The sequence below is a fragment of the Haliaeetus leucocephalus genome, unplaced genomic scaffold (genome assembly GCF_000737465.1).
Source record: "Haliaeetus leucocephalus isolate CR32 unplaced genomic scaffold, Haliaeetus_leucocephalus-4.0 Scaffold848, whole genome shotgun sequence".
NCBI classification, from domain to species: Eukaryota; Metazoa; Chordata; class Aves; order Accipitriformes; family Accipitridae; genus Haliaeetus; species Haliaeetus leucocephalus.
In genome coordinates this window covers 14,099,850-14,123,590 of record NW_010973284.1, presented here as the reverse complement: position 1 = coordinate 14,123,590, position 23,741 = coordinate 14,099,850, and the positions used below count along the sequence as shown (strand labels likewise).

At 43.0% G+C, this 23,741-nt stretch overlaps 1 protein-coding gene across 1 annotated transcript; it reads left to right on the top strand.

Annotated features, from left to right (window-relative positions):
* Window positions 1–68: 68 nt before the first annotated feature.
* On the top strand, window positions 69–2,083 carry LOC104841227 (chromosome unknown open reading frame, human C1orf52; the record flags this gene model as incomplete). Its single annotated transcript, XM_010582745.1, has 2 exons — window positions 69–285; window positions 1,485–2,083. Coding segments are annotated over 2 exons (300 nt in total), but the record flags the coding sequence as incomplete, so codon positions are not given.
* Window positions 2,084–23,741: the final 21,658 nt, after the last annotated feature.

Sequence of the window (23,741 nt, the reverse complement as noted above, 5' to 3'; positions counted from 1 at the left end):
GGCCGGGCCGGGCCGGGCCTGGCCGCCGCCCTGAGCGCCGAGGCCCGGCGTGACGGGTGCCCTGCTCTCTCCTGCAGCCCCCCAGGGAGTTCAAGGCGTGGAAGAACAACGCCGTGCCCCCGCCGGAGACCTACAGCCCGCCCGAGAGGAAGCCCCCGCCGCCCCCTGCCCTCGACATGGCCATAAAGTGGTCCAACATCTACGAGGACAACGGCGACGACGCGCCCCGGCAGGCCGGCAGGGCCAGGTTTCTGCCGGCTGAGGAGCAGGACCCCCTCGAATCGGGTGAGGGCCTGGCCCACGGCAGGCGTGCGGGTTTCAGATCCGCGTGGCGGGGAGGCGAACCGGGTGGGTGCGTTCTGAGAGTGGCGAGCTCCCTGCCCACAGCTCGAGGGAGTTCAGCTGGCCTCTTCCACGCCCGCTGCGGCGGCCGCTGCTGCTGGAGGGCAGGCAGTAGTTGGCCGCGGGGACGGTTAGGCTGCCCTGCGTCTGCTCTGGTTTTCCTGCGGTCATCGAGACCCTCCAGCAATCTCTCTGCGCCCTTAGCGGGAGCGGGGAGCGATTAAAGAGCCTCTAGAACTGTAGCTGTGCCAAGCTAACGCGTTCGGTCGAGGTACTGTTAAAGCAGAAAGCGGTATGAGAGCTGCTGCCTTGACCCTAGGCGTAGACGTAGGTCAGATTATTTCTACCGTGTTTGCGAAACCTGGGGGCCGGGAGGGGAATTAAATAAAATGTCCATGTGGCAGATTACTGAGGAAAATGATTTACCGTCCTCTCCACTTTTAATTATGGCGCAAGCTGTAATGGTAAGCTGGGAAGTAAAGAAATATTTGACAGGAGGGAGAAATTATTCTTTTGGAAAAACTGCTGCAGAAAGAGAATAGCCAGTAACAGCCAAGAGAACAAAACCAGAAGAAGAAATTCTGGGCTTTCAGAGCACAGTTTTGGTTCACCAGTAAAGTTATCAACAACCTTTTCAAATGGAAAGTTCTCTTGCTGTTTTGCTCCTTTTTTTTTGTTCTGGCTGTTCCTTCCCCAGTGGCAGTTTTTCTGTCTCTATCTTGCTCCATTTGTTCTGTATACTTTTTTTTCCTGCTACACATTTCTCTTAGTCAGCCTTCATCCAAAGACTAAGAAGATAAACTGTTAATTGACCTTGACATTACTTCCTGCTTCTAAAATGTCATTTTCTAGCTTTTTGTCTTATCTATTCAAATAATATTTTTTTAAAAACAGGTACTGTACAGTAGCCTAACAAGGCCTCTTCTTAGTTATCCTCAATGGTCTGTGGTAGTAATAACAAGTAATCATTCCTATTCTGTGCACGTGTTGCCCACATTCCAAAAATGAGGGTGTTGTCAGTTAATACTACTGTCTTTTTTCCAGGCATCTCAGATGTGGTTAAGTCAGTTTTTCTGAGGATGGTGTTTAAGACAAAGATACTGGCTTTGCTGACTTTGATTAACTCTGTCCTTTATTTAAAGATGGTGAAAAAGATGATGAACCAGCTTCCGCTAAGAAACGTAAACTAGACTCTGGGGAGCAGACAAAGAAGAAGAAGTTATAAGCAGGGCATGCTGGATTTAACCATAATGAGAATTTCAATGAACTTGGATTCCTCTGCTGCCATGGGAAACAAATACAGGTTTACTGAATTTCTCTCGCCTATCGGGTAGGGAATTTTATTTCTGTGGTATGCTTGCCTTTTGGAAAGCACAAAATTAAATGGACAGTGTCGTGATAGAAACTCGTCTACTGAACAAAATTTAAACCTGTTTATTTAAAAGAGGTGTTTAGAAGAGGGATCCATTGTGATGGATACTTGTGCTCATGCAGGTTACAGGACTTCATGGTATTTTGTTTATCAAGAAACCTGGTAACGTGAGCTTTTCTGGACTGACTTTTCCATTGTGTCAAAACCTTTTATAAAGGAGTATATACTAAAGATTCTCTAAGTACTGTCCTGTGATATGTTTGCATAATGTTGTTTTGAAATGTATGTAAAGACTGCAGATAGGTCACTGGAATAAAACTACATTCGAAAACATCTGCGGTATAAATATTGCGTTGCATGCTTGGTGAATAGGAGGGATGAATTCTGTACTGTATGCATTTCAGTGATGTATTTCTTATGACACAACAGATTCCTCAGGGTTTTCTTTGTAATAAATATACAACTGAAAACTGAAAAAACATGGACCTAATAATAGAGTTTAATATTTGATAATTAGTTTTGAAGTTATGTGATCTGCATCAGTGAAACATGAGACTAACTGATGCAGGAAAAATGAAAGCATTTAACTTATTCTTCCTAAAATTGAAAACAGAATCTAGACATTTTTGTGGGAAAAAAAAAAATTATGATAAAGCTGTGGTAGTCTTTACTGCCAAATTGTCTTTATTTCAGCACAAACAGTTGGTAATCTTCTCAAAGTGCTAGTCAGTGTATGTTGCATTTGTGATACGCTGCTGCATGGATTTTGAGGTCTGTATATGGAAAAAGTACCAGCAAAACTGGGTTGGAGGGAGGGTTACTCTGGGTTTATTTTCAGATAAAGCTCCTGTGCCTTAGGAAATCTGCAGTGAGATTAGGCCTACTAATAGAAGTTTATGTAATTAAACTATTAATGTAAACATTCATAATTTTTATTTTCCTTCTGTCTTGGACTAGCTTTAATTTTGCAGAACAGGTTCTGTATGGTATGTGCTAATATGATGTTAATATTTTTAAAAGGCATTTTTTTTTTAAATCTTTTGAACCTCACTATATAGAAAAATGTCTTCATTTTTAATGAGTATATGAAGTTAGCAACAAGTTATGCAGTTCTAGCCTTGGCAGTGTGATAGTGCTTTCTGTGGATCCTTCTCTATCTGCAGACTCCACAGCCGTTCCTTGCCGATTTCACAGGTTGTTGGTCTAAATCTGTGATATATTCCACCCCTTCTGTGCTGCAAGTCTGGAAACGATTCAAAAAATGATACTTGTACACAGCTGAGGGTTCCCCATGCCCCAGCTCTCCTAGCACAAACCCAAATATCTGACACTGTCATAGCAAGCTCCAAGATGGGGGACGCTATTGTCGGCAAAGCCAGTGAAGTGCCAGATCTGTGTACGGTTTCTCAAAATACTCCATCTCAGGTTGCGATGGCCGGGCTAGAGCAGGGACTAGGCTAGCAGGGAGCAGAGCAGAGCTGGCCTCCAGGTTGCAAGGGGAAGCCTCCCGTGCCCTTAATGATAACCCTGCTAAGTTCCAGCTGGGATAAAGACCCTTTCGCCGCAGTCAAATACAACTGCTTGCTGAAATGGAGCTTTTACTAGGTGGGCAGCCAGTGTAGCATGACAATTCAGGAATTGTGGGTATCTGCGTTTTGTTGAGCTGCCAGACTATAAATGCCTGTACTTCGCTTTGTCTAGAATGCTAACGTAAATTCTCCCTCATTCTAGTAATAGCATGTGAAACTCCCACTGAAAATTGTCATCTAATGCAGACTGGTTCTCTTGCAGGAATAGCTGTCTCCATGCAGGTAACGCAGCCTTACATCGTCCACTTCAGGATGTGGATTGGCACAGGCTACTCGGGTGGCTGGTCTCTAGGTCCTGGTCGTCTGACATCAGATGGTTTCTTTGAGCTTCGCTTACAAAGAAATGAAGGATGTTTTTCTTGAAGTGCTGAACGGGAAGTCTCTGAATGAAAAGGCTCACTGTAATCTGTTTGTTTTCTGTATCTGCTGTCTTAATGTAGCTAGGTTGAAGGTGCTAATCTTCAGAGAATGTGGTAGAAAAAAGTGCTGCTTATGCTCCTCTTTTAACAGGAATGTGTTTAGCTGGCATGGAGAGCTGAGGGCAGGGAATAGCAGCAAGCACCTGTTCGGATATGACAATCAGATGTTCAGTCAGTTTCCCAAAGGTTTGGTTTGTGTCCAGGCAGTGAGTTGCAGATCATAGTATGTCTAGCAAGACAGAGAATTTTTGAGAAATGTGCCTCTGCTATCTTATATGTACAGAATTTATTCCAGGGTTATGTGGGAAGAATGGTACCATTTCTTGAAATTTGGAGGATTTGACATGAAGTACACCGTTCAATGGACTGCCTAATTCTCAAGTCTTACAATAGTTCTGTTTGCTACTGAAGTGCTCCTTGAAGAGCGTTACAGCTGAAGGTTAATGTCACCAGCTCTGGAAATGGGATGCCTTCCCATGACTGCTGTGACCAAGGAGGCTTTTGTCCTTGTATTGTTTGCTCTGCTATTCAGGGGGGCAGCTCAGGAAGTTACCATGCTAATCACTCCTTTTGTTTTCAGATCATATGATATACGAGGTGTCCAGTTGTCTTGAAGTTAACACCATCTGATACTCAGTTTCCAAGGAGAAAACTAGCGTGGCTAATCTGGGAGAAGAATGATTAATTGTATTATTTACAGGTTGAGGAAATCTTCGTTGTAAGCAGTGACCATGGCAGCTGCCCCATTCAAGAGAAATGGCACAAGCAACTATGCTTCTTTTTCTTAAGTAAGACATCTGAAACAAGGCTGTGAACTCAGCTTCAAACAGGCTCTACCTGGGTGGACTGGTTCTGCTGCTGGAAGTTTTTTTGGTAGAGATGCTTCAGTGCATCATCTTCAGGAGAAGGTGATGAGAGAAGTGCTAGTGCTGCAGCTTCTGAAGCAACTCAGAAGAGTTCTTGACCTACAGGGTATACAAAAAAGCCCAAAGCAGGGAGGGGACTGAATTTTCTGATTTCAGAGATAACAGCATATGCATTTTATTGTAAGTAAATGAGATGGCATAGAAGAAAGTGACTTGTAATGCAAACAACTACAGAACTCGTCGTAGTGGGAAAAAAATGCTAGAGTCCTAACTGTGGTGAGAAAATAGCTGGAAAGGCACAAAATGTTTCCCAGTGATTGACTTTGATAGGATGGTACTTGCTAAGCAGTACTTGCTTCTGCGGGGAAAAAAAAAACGCAGGTATCTATTAGCTGGTGCAGAGGCTTTTTCGAAACAGCTAGACTGAGCTAGATGGAATGTAGCTACTAGCCAGGAGAGGAAGAAAAGGAGAGAAAGCCCACTGATTTTGTCAAGTATCTGTAAGGTCTTATTCAGTTACCATAAAAAACTTCTAAGAAAAATGGGCGATAGGCTAAATTATAAATGCTCATCTGGAGGTGGGCTTCTAGATCAGGATTAGTGATAATGCATCGATGGCATTCATAGCTATGAAGCTGTAAAATTACCAGCCGTTGTTCAAGTTCCTCAGTAAGTCACTAGAGAGAGCATTACTTGGAAAGACGCGGTCACAGTAAGCCTTGCCATTGTAGGAGTGCATCCAACAGTCTCCAAAAGGGGATATAAGTCTTCTCCATCCCCTTTTTGCATGATTAGGGGCAGTGACACAGAGGTACAAACCAAGAAGAATTGATAATGATGCGGCGCTTAAAGGAAGCAGATCGGGTAAATGTGAAGAAATGAGCAATAAGATTTTCTCATTTGTTTTGAAAGTGGAAGAGGGAAAGACTCTCAAGAAGCTGAAGGACAAAGCTTGATGGAACAAGAAACACTTCTAGGTTTTCTTCAGGTTTGGGCAGCCAATAATGAAAAATTGGCTACTCTGTGCATCAGGATCTGTGAAATGTGTGAGTGAACACCTAACTAAACTTAAACTGATAGCTCAGATGTTCAAAAAAAATCTGTAACTAGAGAACAGTTTATCCTGGATTGTCTTTCAAGAGGAGATGGTGACAGTGAACATACACCCCCACTGACAAATGAGGAAGATTGGCTCTGAAAATTAGCCCTCTATTAACTCATCCTTGCACTGTTTTTATGATGAATCAACTGTGATGACAATCATTATGTGTAACAGGGAAAAAAAGGCAGTAAAAATGCATACAAGTTTGATTTGAGAGAGTTCTCTTAAAAATTTGTCAAGATTAGAGAAATGGTGTCTGGAAGGCAATTTGCAGTGAACGCACTGTGTTGCCTCCAGATGCTGGCACAATAGCAGCTACATTACTTGGATTTCCAAGAAAGGCAGGATGATTTCGAAAAGAAGAATTCACATCAGTGTAGAAGTACAGCTGTTGAGGATAATGGCTTTCACCGTAGGCAGCGCTGCCTCCCAGAAATGCTAATGGAGAGGTTGTTGCAAGGCATCCCTCCCTTAGTCTGCTGTTCCTATGCAACAGCTTGATGCATACTAATGCTATTGAAGAACTGATTCATTTACAAATGGTATGTGATAAGCTTAAGGCTGCCAATCTGACAGTGAATCCAGGGAAATGCAGTGTGTTCCACAAAGAGTAATTTATCGTGAACCTGGTATCAGGGCAGAAGGAGGATTTTTATGTCAACAGAGAGAAACAAGCTGTGCGGCGCTGGCTGACTCTGGTGACGGGAAGCTCATTTGCCAGCTTGCTAATCTTGCAAAATCATAGCAGAATTTGGATGAAAAGATGTAATGCTTTCAGTCACCAGCAGGATACAATTTGGGTTTTCTTTTCAGGCTTGAAAGGCTCTTGTGTCTGTTTCTGTCTTAGCTTGCTGATTTTTTTCCAAACCCTTTTGACTACTGGTCACAGATGTTTGTGGTTTTGCTTTGGGTGTGGGTTTGATGTGAGAAAAATGCAGGACTGTCTTAAAAGCGTGGAAGCTGATTACAGCTGAAGTGTGCATTCTTCAAGGATAAATGGCTGTACCAGTTGAAAGGGACCCCTGGCAATGGCTACAGCTGTGCAGCATCTGAGAGAAAATGTTTAAGAACACCCACAGTTACTCGTTAGACTGGAAAAATCTGAAAGGCTGGTTTCCAAATAGCTGGAAAAATCCCAGCAGCATCAGGCCTGGGTAGAAGCATGGTTGTGCCCTACAGAGGTGAGCTTGTTGACAGGCTAGTTGCTCAAGCAGCAACAGAGTGGAAATGGCTGCCCAGGCGTGCTCAGGAGGAGTCGCCGACTCCTCTCTCTCTAATTTACAGGAGGGCAAACCCTACAGAGGAAAAAACTGCTCAAAAAGACGACTAGCATGGGATGTGTTTAGAAAACCCTTGAGCAAATGGAGGCACCTTGCTAAGAAATCTGATTCCATTACTGCCAAAGGTGTTTTCTGGATGCATTGACTAAGGTGAAGTTTAAAGAATGATGCAACAAGAGGTGGCGATTAGCTGGGCAGTCTGCAACTGTCTCAGAGTGGCAAGACTGAAACAAAAGCAGGATTTCTGTAGAGTAAAACGTTGGCAAAATACAGAAAATTGCTGAAAGAAATACAGTGTTTTCATTGCACAGGAGGCTTCCCATGGGACGTGGGAGTCTCGGGGAATGGTTCTGTTTTGGAGACAAACGTGTTGGTAGCAGTGGACTGCTTTCTATAAGTTTGTAAGTCATATAGTTAGGAACCAAGAAATAGTGGGAATTAACAAAGGGACAGAGATTGCAGCGAGCTAGTTCTTCACGTATGGAGTGTCACAGACTGGAGGGAGCAACATTGCCTTCAGAGGAGCCCACAGAATTTGTGTCTCGGATAGAAATGTGCAAAGATCAGTTGGACCTGGAAGGCAGAGTTGCACCAGAGATTGGAATGGGTTTGTGCTGCTGGTTCCTTTGAACTATTTTCTTCAGGGCACTTCTGAAAAAAGCAGGAATTTTCAGGGAAGCCAGGACCTGTGGAGCTGGATTGACAGAAGAATGCAATGAATTCAACGAATGGAGATAAGCATTTTTTGGTCCTTATCAAATAATTTTATCAGTGCTCTTCATTTAGAAGATTAAGTGCTCTTCATCTTTAGAATGCTTTCGTCTTGGTAGCTTCAAAAGATAAATCGCATCTCTGCTTTGCTGTAACTGTGAACAGCAAAGCAAGGACTCAGTGTTTTGCTGTCTTCTAACAAGGTGAACTTTTTGGAGCAAACATTGATTTCCCATCCCTTTGCTTAACTTTTCCCACCGTGTTTCTTGCTGTAGATGGACTGATATGAAAACAAATACAGGATTAATAGAGGGTAACTCCAGCAAAGTGTAATGGGGAGTTAAACCTAAACCACAGGACTTACCAGGAGAGGATTAGCACACTCTCCTCAAACCAACCCAAACGACATCCCCCATCTCCCCCCCTGCCCTTCATCCAGCAGCAGGCTCCCAGCAAAGTAACTGGGGAACCTTTCTGTTGGGAAGCAGAATGTGGTCCAGTTTTGTTAAACAAATAACTTCTCTGACACAGGGTGGTAAGGGATGCCTTGAGGAACCAGACCAGGTAATGTGAGAGACTAATTGCACTTTTGTAGGAAGGATCGCAACTACTTAATAAAGACCTAAAGAAGGGTTTTACAAAAAATGTTTCTCTGTTAGGCTTCTGGTCTAGAAAAAGTGTCACTTTCTGTTGTAATTAGAAGATGCTTAAGAAAGGCACAAATCCCTTCCTTAGGACTGATAAAATTGTATTTTGTGAAACTAAGAGCTTATATATTGTGTGAAATGTTTCAGAGAGTTGTGTTATTTAATGTAGTTATAAGGTTGGCAATGGCAAAGGCTTGTTTGAAAACATACTGTCTTAATAGTTAGGAATACTGATTTTTATACAAGATCTAAGGTTTTGCTTACCATTAGTGACTTGTTCTCACAGGAACCTTTGTGCATGCCTCTTGAATAGTTGTAAATAAGCTATATCTCTCTGACAGTTTAAATAAGCCGTGACGCCATGATCTTTGACATAGTAATGAAATACTGCTTACATCTTACAAACTTAAATTTTTCAAAGTATCTATATAAAGCAACGCATAGGCTTATATAAGACAACACAGAGTTATATGCCAGAGAATCATTACATTATTATAACATTAATAGATTCATTGCATTATTTCCCCACAGAAGCATGACTGACACCTCAAGCTGGCAATATGAAAATAAATAGAATCTATGTCATTAAGTGATTCCAGTGCTGATGAAATGGGGAGACTTACCTGATACAGACTGTGTATATCTAAATTCAGGGCTCCTTGAGTGCTTGAGAGCCAACAGCAAATAAATTCTGGTCTGAGCTTGTGAGGATCCCAGGCGTGTGTCGTCCCCACCCTGCTGCTGGAGGTCCCCTATTTTCCTGCCCTTTCTCAGCCTTCTTGGGGCAGCTGTTGAGCCAGTAAAGCATCACGTAGTTAGCAGAAAGTTGCACTGCTTCATCGGCAAAATCATCCAACAGACCACTGGGCAAATGAAACCCTGCAATAATTTAGCTCTTATATTCTACATTGGCTGGCTTTTCAGCAGTGTGACTCCAGTAGAGGGTGCTTTTGTTAACTGCTGCCATAATGCCTGTCTGAATTTGCAGTACTACTTTAAACTATAGACCCCAATTTTCTTCTAATTTTCTTTCTAATACTTGATTAAGTGTCTCTTGCGGCAGTACACATCTATTTTCATTGCTTCCTTGATATCTTACTCTAGATTTTCTTAGTACCACAGAGGCTTTTTGAACAGCTTTTGCACTGTAAATTTCACATAATTTTTGAATGCTGCCTGGGGAGAGTTACCATAATGTTTTCTCTTTCAAAACTAATTCTTACACTTATGGATCACAATGAAAAAAATTATTTGGCAAACACAGTTTTAGTCCAGTGTGTTTGTTTGCATTAAAGCAGTGAAAACCAGTATGAAAATAATGAATTGGTAAATGTCACGCTAAACTTTTATTTCAGACAAACTAATTATTGAGTTTCAAAGTTTCTAATTTAGTAGAGAAAAACCCAAGAACAAGGGTTTTATTATCTTGTGATTGAAAGAATAATGGTTGGTTTAAATTGAAGAACACTCAAAAAAAACCCTTATTTCTGCAAAATAAGAAAGTAAGGAAGAATTCGCCTTGAAAAGTTGCATTTATCTAATTTCCCATGGACTCATAAGCTTATTTCATAGAAAGTTACAAAAATAAGGCTGGAACGTGCCTTCCCCAAGGTGACCCAGCCCATTGCCTGCCCCAGGCCGGCCAGCCAGACCCACGCCATTCCTGGCGGACCTCTCAGGTTTAAAATGATGCTCGAAGGGAAGACAGCAATGCAATGAGCACCGCCAGCCCTTCCTCCAGTGTTGGCAACTTAGTGCATTAATGAATCAGTAGAAATCAGCAAAATCATGCAGTTGAACGAGAGTTTTAAACTTTCTTCTCCATTTTGGGGAAGCATATAACCCTCTCGGCAGCTCTCTGGTTCGTAGTTTTGTGTTCATACAGAGCAAGGACTCCTGTGTAAGCACGGGTGTAAATGGCTCAGGGTGATGTATTTGGAGTTATAAAATGTGATTTATCTCAGATTTTGCCTTGGTTCTTTGGTTGTGGCATAGCAAGGGAAAAAACATTTTATGTCATTTTAAAAAAATTAACTAATCCTAACCTAAATGACAGAATTATAGCAAAAGACATAATTTCTGAGGGCAGTTTGTCTGGTCATAGAACTTGCTCCAGTGCACTGCATCCAAGTTTCCTTGGAGCAAGCTTCTGATGAGGATTGTGTTGCCACTGTACTGGGGTAACTCCGGACAGGATTTAACAGTCAGGCCCTGCAGTTCATTCAGAAGTTAAATTAGCCCTCACAAGAACTTTTTCCTCAAGAGTCTTCAGAAGGAATGAAAAGAAATGACCATTATACTTGAGAGAAGAAATAGGGGTCCTAGAGATGGAACTGACCCACTGTATGTGTTTAGGCTTTTAATTAAAAGACCTCATTTAATTTTTCACAGGATTTTGGCAACATACGAAGCTGAAAGTTAATGGTCTTGTTCACTGTGGAAAGACTTAATGTGGTTTGCTTAAAGGGCAAATTTTGCCAGGGGCTGAATATGCCTCATGGTAGGTGGAAACTTCACTTGATGCCTGCTTTGTCTACGGCCAAACAGTAATGCTGGGGGCTACACAGTTGTCTTTACTGATTGCTCTGAAATTCAGAGTTTTGTAAGTAGTGTGAAGAGGCTTAAATGAAGCAGCAATTTTTTTTTGTTGGGAATATTTTGCAGACCCTGTTTTTCATTTTTCATTCTCATTCTGCAAAAGTCCCATAGATTTTAATAGCATTCAGCAGAAATTAACCTGAAAAACGATCACATTTAGTAACAGCACTAATTCCTGGGAAACTCTACAGGATTTTCCATCAGAGCTGTGTTTATATCCCAGATTGTGCATACACACTTGAGCATTAAGAACCAGAAATAAAAGTGGTTAGGAAATGGGCTCTCCTGGTACTTGGGAAATAATCCATTTCAGAAGGTCAGTTCCATCTTGAACATTTGTTTGTTTTTCTCAATTACATTGCTTTTGTTTGTTAAATAAGTAGCTCTTCTGTTTTTATAAGAATAAGCAAGTTTACTGACTCTCCTGGTTAATGCTATAGGGTTGTTAGGAAGCTATATGTGATATAACCCCTTCAATTCTATTTCTGATATCATTCTAAAGGATGCTCTTTTATCACTGGCTGCATTTACATTCGGAAGTTATTTGGCCCAATAGGAGAGCGCCTGTAATGGGAACTAGTCTGTGCTGTGGGCTAGCTCTGCTTTGCTCCCATAGGCTCAACGCCCAGCAGCAGTGCAAGTGCGTTAAATCCACTTCTGGAGTGCACCTTCTGGCTGGAGTTTCATCTGAAAGGAATCCAGCTGGTGCACGCTGTAAACCAGAGTCTGCCGGGCTGATAGGGAGAGTCACTTCAAAAGCAGCCTCCTGATCCAAACCGAAATACTTCTGCAGTCACACCCTGCCTGTGCGAGGAGCACTGCACGTGCAGAACCCCAGTGTCTCCAGGACACACCTTCATGCCCAAAATACGCCTTGCTGGGAAAAACACAACTGTATTCAAGGTTTGTGCGCTTGATAGCACGCCAGTATTGCCTTCTAAACTTAGCTTTTTCCTCACCTTAGATTTTATTTATTTATTTATTTATTATTAATTGATTCACTGGTTCTTAACATTAAGTACAAGGGGTGGTGGAGAATGAGAGCGGGAGTAAATTGCAGCACTGATCATTGCTTGTCTGTTGTTCCCAGACCGGTAACATTTCTCCTTAGAGATGCTGCATTCGTTCCTGCAAGAATCTATGTATGTGTATGAAGCTCAGCTGTGTATGAATCCCACTATAGGCAAGGGAAAGTCTGTTGTGTATGAAGCTAATCACATATGTGAATTTACACTGCCAGGGGCCATAGCATTGAGCCTCTGATTCCTGATAGAGGCTGAAGCCTTGTTGTGCACCTAGCAATAGAATAAGGAAAGTGATTGTGGTTTTTTTACTCCTAGAAAGAATGGATCCCTTTCCCTTCCCTATGCTTTATTCTCAGGGAAACTTAACTAGCATCTGAATTTAGCAAGCTTACAAAAGCATTTTTTTCATTTCAATATAGTTGTCTTAAAAGATTAATTTCTCCCTGAGGACATTTGGGAAAGGTGGAGAGAGAGATTGATCATTTCCAGATGCTCTTTGCTGACAGGCAAAGAAAAATTCTGCTTCAGGTTAACATTTGTGAACGTATTTAAAAAATACATTTTGTATGCAAATCTGATGTGGAGAGCACAAGCCAATAAACAGACATCTTAAAAGTGCCTGAGATGCATAGATTTGCATTGTCGTAGCTGTGTTAGTAAGATGGGGCTCGCCCCTGCTGACTGGGCTAAAAGCCTTTGGAGCCTCTCTCTCTCTATCTCCTATGGACGAGCAGAGGAGATGGATGTATTTTTCAGACAGAAACACAGAGGCCACATTCAGCATGCTTCGCAGTAGACAATTGACTGAATCAGACATATAAAAATACATCATTCACCTTTTCTTTGATGCTTTGGGTGCATTTCCTGATGGGATTCCTAAACATTGCACGCTAAGTGCTAGCAAGACTTGGCACAGTGAGCAAGTAGTTTGACTTTGGGCTTCTGGGGAGTACCCCGAATTAGAGAAGCAGGGAGAGCTGATGTCTTACATGTCTCTTCTGTCAGGTGGCTGGAGATAGGATGGAGGAAATGGCCTCAAGTTGCGCCAGGGGAGGTTTAGGTTGGATATTAGGAAAAATTTCTTTACTGAAAGGGTTGTCAGGCATTGGAACAGGCTGCCCAGTGAAGGGGCTGAGTCACCATCCCTGGAGGTATTCAAAAAGCACGTAGACAAGACATTTCGGGACATAGTTTAGTGGGCATGGTTGATGGTTGGACTCAATGATCTTGAAGGTCTTTTCCAACCCAAATGATTCTATGATTCTGTGTTATCTGAGGAGAGAGCCAGTCGGAGAGAGTGATTGTGCGTTTGCATTGTGCTTGCCATGCAGTCTGTCTCGCCTCCCCACAGAGCACGAGCAGCACTCCAGTACTGGCAGCTGCAGCCACTGCTGCTTTTGCCTCTGCACAAGAAATCGATGCTTACTTTGATATTGGCTCTCTTGCCTGGCAGCAGTCTCTAATGACTACAACATGAGGACTTCTTGATGGTGAAAGCCGAGCATCAACCAGTTCTGTAGGAGACCCTTGTACCTGGGAAGAGCAGATTCTTCTTTAGTTGGTGTTGATCTCTAAGGCAACAGCAGCCGCGGCGCTGAGCACGGGAAGTAACGGGGCTCATGCCTGTCCATGGCAAAGGAAACGCTTCCTTGGGAAGCGGTCCTTCCCAATGTCCATCCATAACAACTGTTGTCCTTCTCAAATGGTGTGTGGAACCAGAAACGCTGCTGGAGCCCAGGATGCTTTTGTGAGTCACAAGCTGGTTTTCACTGGGTGGGCAGAGGAGGTGGGGGCAGTCAGTGGGACCAACCGTGCGCGTTGCCTGCTTGTGCACGTTGAATCCTGGAGATGCGGGTTTCTGCCAAAATGATCGCTAAACCTGTGTCCATTCAGAGGTTGCTGAGTGTTAAAACTGTTTTAAGTGACTGTCAAAGACTGATAAACACATTTTAGCTATCTAGAGAGGGCTCTGCTCCTGTGGGAGGCAAAGCTCAGGGCCCTGGGAGCGTTACGGGCAAAGCCCTTCCAAGGCCTAAGAAAGAGGTGTGTGAGGACGGCAGCGGCTGTGAGGTCTTGAGGTGGTAAAGTCCCACTTCAGGAAATGAATCTTGTATGGAGCTGTGTCATGGCACTTGTCCCAAAACCCTGCAGTAAGCTCAGCGGTGACAGCGTAAGTGAGGGTAAGGAAGTGATGAGGGGAAGAGAGGAGGTAAAACGAGGGGCATCATTCTCTGGGGTTGTTCAGGTAAAGCAGGTTAAGTACCTACAGGTCTTCATTAAACCCATTTGCTGTTTAGAAAGGAAAAAAAATGCTGGCTTAGAGCATTAATTCATTTGTGTTTCAGAAGCAGGCAAAGTAGAGGGGGAAGACGACTGAGTCAAATTTTTTGAGTGTTTTCTAGGAGAGCAGGATGTTGGTAGAAGGAAGGGGCAGGACTGGGGAAGAAAAAGGAACATTACAGTTTTTGTCTATAACAAAGGAAAACATGCTGTGCAAAAGAGGGCGTTGAATCCTAAGGCAAGGTGTTAATGATATCTAGGTGTCAAAGCTCTGAGACTTGATATGGTAGTTAACAAAGCATCAGCTTCACTGCATCGGTGGTGTTGCTGAAATGAACTGTCAGTTTTGGGGTTGTTTATAGAGCAATGCAGGAGGCAGTCTTTGGTGTTTGCTTGGGGTTCTTTTTTCCCTGTGAACATGTATGAAGATCTGAAGAAACACATTCTGTGTGTGTGTCTCCCCCCCAAGGTTTTCCTTTTACAGCCTGCAGGCTTTGACCTGCCACTAGTTGCCCAGCCAGGGTCCTATCGGTCACATAAGTGCACAACATTGAGTCACCTCGGAAAGGCTACAAACTTGTAATGGCGTCTTAGCGCATAATTTAGCCTGTGATACCTGATGAACTATATGCGTGATTAGAATGTGCTATTTGAGGATACATCTTCCAAAGGGATGCTAAAACTGGCAGCTTTACAATTTGACCTGATTTTTCTTTGTTGCTGGTTTTAAAGATAGAAGCCACTACGTGGTTAAAATCTGTTTTGTTGTGTTTGGTTGGTTGCATTTTATTTTGAGAAGGAGGGGGATAATTTTAGTTCTTCAGAACTAAAAATTAGATCAAAATCCTGGCAACTGCTCAAGATAAATGAGCAACCTTGCAATAAAGGAGTTTCTGTCACCTTGGAAACACAGTTTGAAAAAGCCAGTTGGAGTAATTTTAGTTTCAGACTTCCCTCTGCCCTTGTCCCTCCCATGCAAATTCTGTTTTTACACTCAGTATATCCGTTTTAGCTGTGTTTCTTTTCTATATACACAACAGGGGAATTTGCCAGACAAAAGTGGAAGAACACTGAAAATGACCTTGTGCACGGTGCTTCAGAGCAGAAACCGGTGTTTGGAAACACACAAAGTTAAACTCGTCCAAAACCAGATTTTAAAAGATCAGTCATTTTATATCTTACAGCCTAGTGTTAAAACTGCAGAAATGTAACTTTAAATACTTGTTTTTTACATACTGTTGAGTCTTTTTATTCTAGAGAAGAATATGGTATTTAGGGAACAAATTTTAGCAATGAGAAGGAGGGTTGGGGGTGTTAAACAAGGAAAAAGCTACTTTGAAAAATGGATTTAATCTAGTCATGGTCTTTCAGAATCCCCACCATTGTGATATCCGTCTGAAATTTGTTGTATTAAAGTGCTGTGGGTCTTTGTTGTGGACGTTACACAGATTATGCTGTGGCATGGCTGGAAACTCAAGTAATTAGAGAAGAGATTAGGATAAAGTAGTGCTTCTATCCACTAAAGAATGTAAATATTTTGAATATTTTCAATAGCTCACACTTCTCAATAACAGATCTCACCTGATGAGTGCCCTTACTGTGAGAGACCACTAGAGAAAGCACAGAAGCCTTTGCAGCCTTTCCTGACTACTTGAAATCAGCTGAGATACATGGACTTTCCACTCCCACTCAGAAAATATTCCAAAGTGAAAAGTAAATTGATTTTCAATTATTCGAAAGATTAAATTGCATTTAAATAAATATATATTATTGTCCAGGTAATATTCCTGGAAACGCAGAGGAGCCCATGCAGGACCGGCTGACGTTCCCTGTGCCGGCGCCTCGTGTCACCTCTGCCTGTTGGGCTGCTACCAGCTGTGCGGCACGTTAGGCCGGGTAGGAAGAGATGCCACCCAGGACCGTGTGCCATACTCTGAGCAGCCACAGAAGACTAGCAGAACATTACACTAATACACCACATGAGACACGACTAGATAGACTAGCTGACTAACATTTGGGTTAAGTACTTGGAAACGCTTCCTAACCATGTGACTGATTAGACTGTTGGGATAATAGTAGGACCATATAACTTGAGATCTTTAAAATGAGATTGGTTGGAATATGAGCAAACAAGGAGATGAGTGATTAAGGGAGCACAAATGAGATTATAAATCTGTTTTTTCCCCCTCCATTTTCTTGGATTCTGTTGTGTCTCCGAGGGGTGACTGAATGTTATGATGGGCATTATAATTAAAAGAAGCTTGACCGTGCCACCTTCCCATCGGCTGCTGCACTTTTGTCATTCCTTGTTATCACAGGGGTGAGTGAGTGTTGGGAGCATGCTGTCAGCAGATGGTAGGCAGCAACCCAGGCAAGTTTGCAAATGAGGGACTTTCCCTGCTGGAGCCAGCAGGATCAAGTACTAGTTTTCTCCTTGCTGCATTGTTCTTTACAAGTCAAGAAAGCTCATCAGGTCAAAACATGTGCTCCATAGCGGCTGGCCTAAGCAGGAAAGCTTTTTTCTCCAGTGAAACACAGTTTTATTCTGTCCTGCTTGATAGGTACACTCCAAGAGATGAAAAAACCCTCCAGCGTTCACCTGTGTAGCTGAACAAGAATGCTCTTCTATTTTTCAGCCACTGTACTGAAGCAGTGTTGTTCAGATTCTGCAGACAAGCTGGGTATGAGCACGCTAATGCATGCACAGATTTCATTGTCATAGTTTCTTACCATTAACTTCTCTGATTGCTCTGTTTGACGCACACACAACAGAGAGAAGAAAATATTTCACATGTGACATTCCACAGATCTCTCAGCAGCCTGAGGTGATATGCAGGGTTTCTCTAGCTTTTTTCCCCCCATTTTTTGGCTTTGTAACATACAGGATGACTATCATGAAATGATCATATATGCACACATATAAAGTTGTTTGAATAATAAAATTATTTAGCTTACATAAAAGAGAAAAATAGACTAGATCCTTTCAACATGTGAAAGTCATTGGCAGATTTGCCTACAGAAATATCTGTTGCTTATAATTTAAGATTATAAGAACACATCTTTAAGGCATCCTTGTGATTATCTTAAGTACTTTGAGCACAGCACACTACATACAGTACTTAGAAAGGATTAGACTTTCAACGTAAGGACCTTTCCACTTCTCTTTTTAAACACTGCCTCTCCTTTTACAGCATTTAGAAATCCTCTATACTTTGCTCTGCCTTGAAACTCAGAGTTTTGAGGCTGGTGATTAAAAAAAAAAATTGCTATTTCTAATGGTAGAAGTGGAAGAAAGGAACTTTATGAAAGTGGATTCCCCTAAGAACATGTTCATTAAATGTGCTCCCCCATTCTGGCATTTTGTTGGCTGTTAGTAGGTAATTGGAAGCCATTCAAGATACTCTTCTTACAGTGCTTAAGTTTTGCAGGTTTTTTAATAAATAAATTTTGCATATGCAGCAGGTTTTAGGACCCTGTGCATAATGGGATTTATGGTAGATGTACCTTGCGACATCTCCTGGGCTCCGTTGTGTGGCCTGGCAGACCCTTGGCAGTGCTCCAAGGGTCTGTCCGTCGGTACAGCACTCCCATGAAATACTAACACGGGCTGCGACAGGACACAGCTCAAAACCTTACGGCTCTAGCTAGTTAGGGGATGAAATTCACAAACGTCACCTTTAATCTAAATTTGGATTAATAGCCAAATATTGTGAGAGACTGAGTGATGGCGGAGGCTTTCTGAAGGCAGGAGGCCGAGGAGAAAGGCGTCGCGCAGGCAGACGTGGGTGAGAGCTCTGCTTCTCCGGGGCAGAAATGGCAGGAGCAGAGATATGGTCCTGGCCTAATGAGATAGGACAAAATAGACAGAGACATGCTTATTTAGTGATTTCAGTTCCTTCATAGAGAATCTCCTAATGTTTTGAGCATAAATTTGAATCTGTTTTTCTTTTGCCCAAATATATTGCACTCTTTGCTGGTGTTTCCTTTCACTTCAACCCAGGTGGAGTGTCACCAACCTGCTGGTTTTGTCTCCATGTTAGGAGAAGGTAATGGTGATGATGGTCATGATACCGACTATTTTTACTGTATGGGTAATGCTTTGGCTTCTTTGTATCCAAAACACTTTGGTATTTTTAGCATATCTTCAGTGAGACTGGCATCCTACCGTAGCACTGGCATGCTGTAAGATTGCAGTCAGAGGTGGTAATGGCAGCCCTGAAGTTCAATGACATGTTTTGAAAAGCTCATAGGGATGTTAGCTTGCATTCTTTAAAAAGACAAATACCAACTTAAAAAAATAAGTGCAAGATACTAAAAAGAGCATGAATTACAGTCTTTTTTCTGTTTAAACAAAGCGCAGAAGACAGAGCCATGAACGCTCCTGGTGCTTCACTTAGCTGATAGCTATGAACACAAGTATTTCCGCCACATTGCTCATTTGTATCTAGGTTAACCTTAAATGGCTCTTAAAATCCTTTCCTGTTTAATGTTAACTACAGCTTAACAGGACAAGTAGACTATGCCAACTGGGAGCAATGGGCTCAGTGCTTCACATTACAGGCAGGGTAGCCACCATCCTGATGCTACAAGTCATGTTGCCAGAGCCCAGGTGGCCCGTGCCACAGAAGTCAGAGAGGAACTGATAGTGGCAGTGGCTTCTCAGAGGTCCGTTACCTCCTTGTGAGAAGGCACCTAGTTTGGCTGGACATGGCCAAGCAACAGCAATGCAGGTGTAGTGCACTGGGTGTAAGATCTCAACAGTGGTGCCTCTTAAAGCCATTTTGGACTAAGGAGGTTTCTGGCAAGGACGCGCTCTAAAAGGGGGTCGGTGGTCTGAGCCAAACACTCGACTGCTCTTGGAGTCTCTAAAATTTGCTTTTAAAAAGCGCAACCCCAACTGCAAATGGTTCCAGAGACCAGGGAGCAGAGCGTGGAGCCATTTTGGTAATGAACACCTTCAGCTTTGTCCAGCCTGTTGTCTAGCAACCTCCTCAGGTTTAGAATATAAATGTTTTATTCTCCCATTGGTTTGCCTTCCTAAGAAGATAGGCAGCTGTATTTTGGACCCTCTGGGCCTCTGGGGTGCCTCAGCTGGCCAGTTCAAAATAGGGCCTGGGGGTTACAAAGGTATGGATGACTATAGTGGTGTCTGCATCAGAGAGAGATCAGTTGTTTGGCAGGCTGGAGATAATGCACACGGCTATTAGCTGCCTGATAAAGTTTCATGGGACTCTTATTTCAGTCCATTTCGATGTCAGGAAGGCAGACGCTTTCAATAAAAAGAGTGCTCATAGATTTTATTGGGGCATTCAGATGCTTCCAGTTCCCAGCTGTCACCAGCTCCGCTTTAGTCATATAGTTGTCACTTTATCCTCCTGTCTGCGACAGGTCTTTAGAGAAGAAAGATATGGATTTGCTAAGCTTCAATGAAAAGCAGACTCACGTTTCCAGACACTTTTAGTTTTACTCATATGAATGAATTGCACTGAAGTAAAATAAAGGATATCTTTACACAGTTACGTCCTAAATTAATATGTAACTTTTATTTCAGGTACAGGAGCAGGTCTTAGATGCTATGAGGAATGGAATTTTCCAAAATCAGACCAGAGCAGTTCAAAACCAGTCCCTAAGTTTGTACAGAAATGCAAGTCTGTAGTTAGGAAAGCACAGCTTCTTCATGGTGTCTGCAGAGGCAGAGCTGACCTCTGATACTGTCAGCAAGGCTGTAAAGGTTATTTGTCAGTCTTTTATGAGGAACTATTTATCTGTGTAATTTCATCATTCAGCTATATCAGTGCCCAGACATTGCCACCTATGTATCAGCTTCTTTCACCAGGGATATCCTTCTCATCAATGCATTTTTTTTCCAACTTAAGTTTGACTTTTTTGCTTGTGCAGTCATTTACAATTCTCATGTCATCAACTCAGAAGAGATTAAGTAATTGGCGAAATCTCAGTCTGTTAATGAAAAAAATTTAAAAAAATATTTCTCTTTGTACCTTCAGAAGAATACTGCTTTCTATTTGTTTAAAGTCACACTGTTTAACCGGTCCTAAATATTTGCCAGTTTCCTAATAATAAGCCTCTTCAAGTCAACGCAAGCTCTAGTCCCATCCTCTTGAAGTAGCTTTTACTTTTTGTAGAAGGCCAAGTAAAAGGACTCACATTCGGCACTGTGTGCTTTGCAGCTCCTGAACAAAACAGGCTGAGCTGAAAACAAAAGCTCAGCTTTGACTCTTACTCCACTGGCTCAAGTTAGTTCCAGCCAGATCCTTAATGTTATTTTATCTGCAGGGGGTTTTTTTTTGTGTGTGTGTGTGTGTGTGATCAATGCCAACTCTGTTGGGCAAATACAGGATGCATAGGGATTTAAAAAAAATCCAGCTGCCAACAAGAAAAAGTGCTTTGTAACCACAGTTTGGAATGGAAACAATTTTCTAAGATACAGATCAAACTGTGTTTATAGACTCAACTATTGGCAGCTTTTCACTGAGCTATTTCCTGTGTGCCTATTGCATAGAGGAGTAATCTAAATGCTTAAACTAACATTTAAAACCATACAGAACATGAAGAAAGTACTGTGTGAAGCAGCACAGAAAACACAATGGTGTTGAATTTTCTTTTGTTTCCATAGCTAATACTCATGGGAGAAGGCAGTACTGCACACCAAATGTCAGTACTCCAGTTCTTCACAGGATTTGGTCCTTACTTTGGGTAGTACCTACTTTCTACTAATATTGTTTTAATTGCTGAAAGGAAATATCCAAGTAACAAAAATTTCCAAAAATGCCACCTAAGTAAGAGGAACTTGCTAAAAGTTACATACAGTTACTTTAAATGCAGTAAGTTGTTATTCATTAGGGAACTCATTCAGATGATCTAAGGCACAGGTGGACAAGAGGATTCTGATTTCCCAGTAGAACAGGTGAGAAAGATGCAGGTGTGAAGATGGCAGTCAAGGTAGGTGTAGACTCCTTTTGTTTGCTCAATTTGAAATGGTTGCAGCAACTTTTTCTTGCAGAAAATGTCCAGAGTTCATCTGCTAGCTGTTTTGAATCTTTTCAGTGGTTTTTAATGGGGCAGATCCCCTCTTCCAGGCTTCAGATGCATGCCCTTTGCTTCAGGCATACGTTTGCTGGTGGCACAGGTAACCTCCAAATAGCATCAGAAAGGTCAGTGCAGTCGAGCTGTGGTGCCCATGCAGAATTTTACTGGGGATTTTGTTGCTGGTGTTCTGCTTGGCTGGTCCGCATTCCTTCCATCCAAGCCATGTCTCAGCTAGGGAGGATAGCAGCTCTGGTACGAGGAAAGGTTTAGAGCTGGGAGACTAATTTACGTTGCACGGGACCTCTGGAGGTCCTCTGGTCAGCCCCAATGCAGAGCAGGAGCCACATAGGTGAGCTTGGCCAGGGCCAGCCAAGTCTTCAGTGTCTCCAGGATGGAGTTCCCACAGCCTTTCTGGGCAACCTGTTTTAGCATCCGACTATGAGATGAACAAAAAGAAATGCCCTCAGATATGTTCATACCTTTCTTCTTTGACTGCATCCTTACAGATCAGGACCACAGTTCTGGAAGGTGTAGTAAAAGGTTTTACATACTGATTCCAGCCTGGAAGTGAAAGGTTTTGTTGGGAACGAAAGCTTAACCACTCAAACAGGTAAGATCAGTTTAGAGGAGGTGGCATTGGGCTTTTCCTTTACTTGGGCCCATAGGTAACGAAGAAAACATAATTGTGAATTAATCTGCAGGAGACAGATGCATTAATTGTGCACAATGAGTGCACTGTCAGGAAAGCATGGATAGTGTTGGTTTTATGCATTTCTTGCATGCTACTTTGCCTGAGACGCTGTTCCTAAGCCAGCTTGCGGGCGCTGTGACACAGCTGTCAGAGGGGGCAGGATCTGACCCCCATAGGGACAGAGGCCAGGCAGACCCCTTGGGACTCACAGCTCCTTACCTGCACAGCAGTGAGCCTTGGGACCGTCCCAGCCACTGCCCTCTCATCTGTGATTTTTCCCAACCAAAGGCATTCTGGAATGGTTTTACATCTTGCTCTGAAGCTTGTACACAGATATTTCCCAATATGTGTATTTAAAGGAATGCAAATGGTTTCAACAGACAGGATGGCAAAACGGCATTTCAAGTTGTTGCAATGTGACATACGATAACTATCGTGAGATTCCTTTTAGATGAAGAGAAATCGTAACTACTCTGTAATGGTTTTTTTTTTTTTACATTGTAGAAACACAGGTATTACTGGGTTACTACTGTTGGTGTCTCATGTACAAAGGTTCAAAATTTTAATCTAATTTTGTTCTTCAGGAAGATTTAGTTTCAAATGATCAAATTATTAAATCCCCCTCAAAATTTGGTAAGCGAGGAAATCTGTGAGTATGTGCAATGTTCACGAGCCGCAGTTGTTTTCTCCAGCACGGAATGAGCCCTTCCTTTGGCCCAGTCTTTGGGGGTTTGCTGTGGGCCGAGGCAGTGCTGTGCTTGGCACGCAGAACGTGTGGAACGGCTGCCTGCTCCCGGCTGCCTTCCGTGGGGAGGCGACATCCAACCCACCACTAACGGGTAGGGGTCGGCGACGGCTCCTCTGCTCTCACCCACCACAGGGTAGGTGTATCGCAGATCGTTAGTAAGAGATGTCATATAAAAAGCTGCAAAATACATTCCTGAAGCTGTTTATAACGAAATGCAGGAGATGAAGACGCATGTAGATGTTAACCAATGAAAGCTATCTCAGTACTTTATCTTGGTAAAAAATCAATGACATACCATTTCCCAAGATCGGTTTCGAAGGGCTCTGCACTTGCTAATGGAACTAATGCACGATGCAGCTGAGCAACACATACACCAAAACCAAATTTTTGCCTGCTTCAGCAGCCTCAGGACATTGTTTGCTCTGTCCTAATGCCGTTTGTCTTCTACCTGTGTGGCAATTCGGCCGGCATACTAAAGGCTACTAGCACCAAGGCCAACCCCATCCCCGCTCCGCTGGGTAACTCTGCTGAGGAGGGTGCGAAGGCTTTTGGAGAGAGCGGGCTGCTTTTCCCCCGGTGGCCAGGACTGCAGGGAAACCGTCTAAAAACCTGCTGGGGAGCAAGAACTGCCACATGCACGGCCTGAGCCCAGAAGGGGAAAATAAGTTTGCAGCCTACAGGTTTGTTTCTTTGGGAGGAAAAAAAAAAAAATTAACATCGAGGGAAAAGAACTATTTAAAATATGCTGTGAATCCTTTGGCAAGAAACGCTAGGCACATGGCTGACGGAGAAGATGCTACTCAGGGCTGTAGTGACAAACACTCCCGGGACAACTCCGGGTACTGATGGGGAGTCTGTGCCCGAGCAGGACGGACCCCCGGGGCCGGGCCGGCCCGCCACCTGCGACAGCCCCAGGAGCCCGGGCTACCTCCGGCAGGTACAGGCGGTCCCCCTCGCCCTGCACCGTAGGGACCGCCTTCCCTCAGGCGGGCCGGGGCCAACACCCCTTCCCCGCTTCACGGGC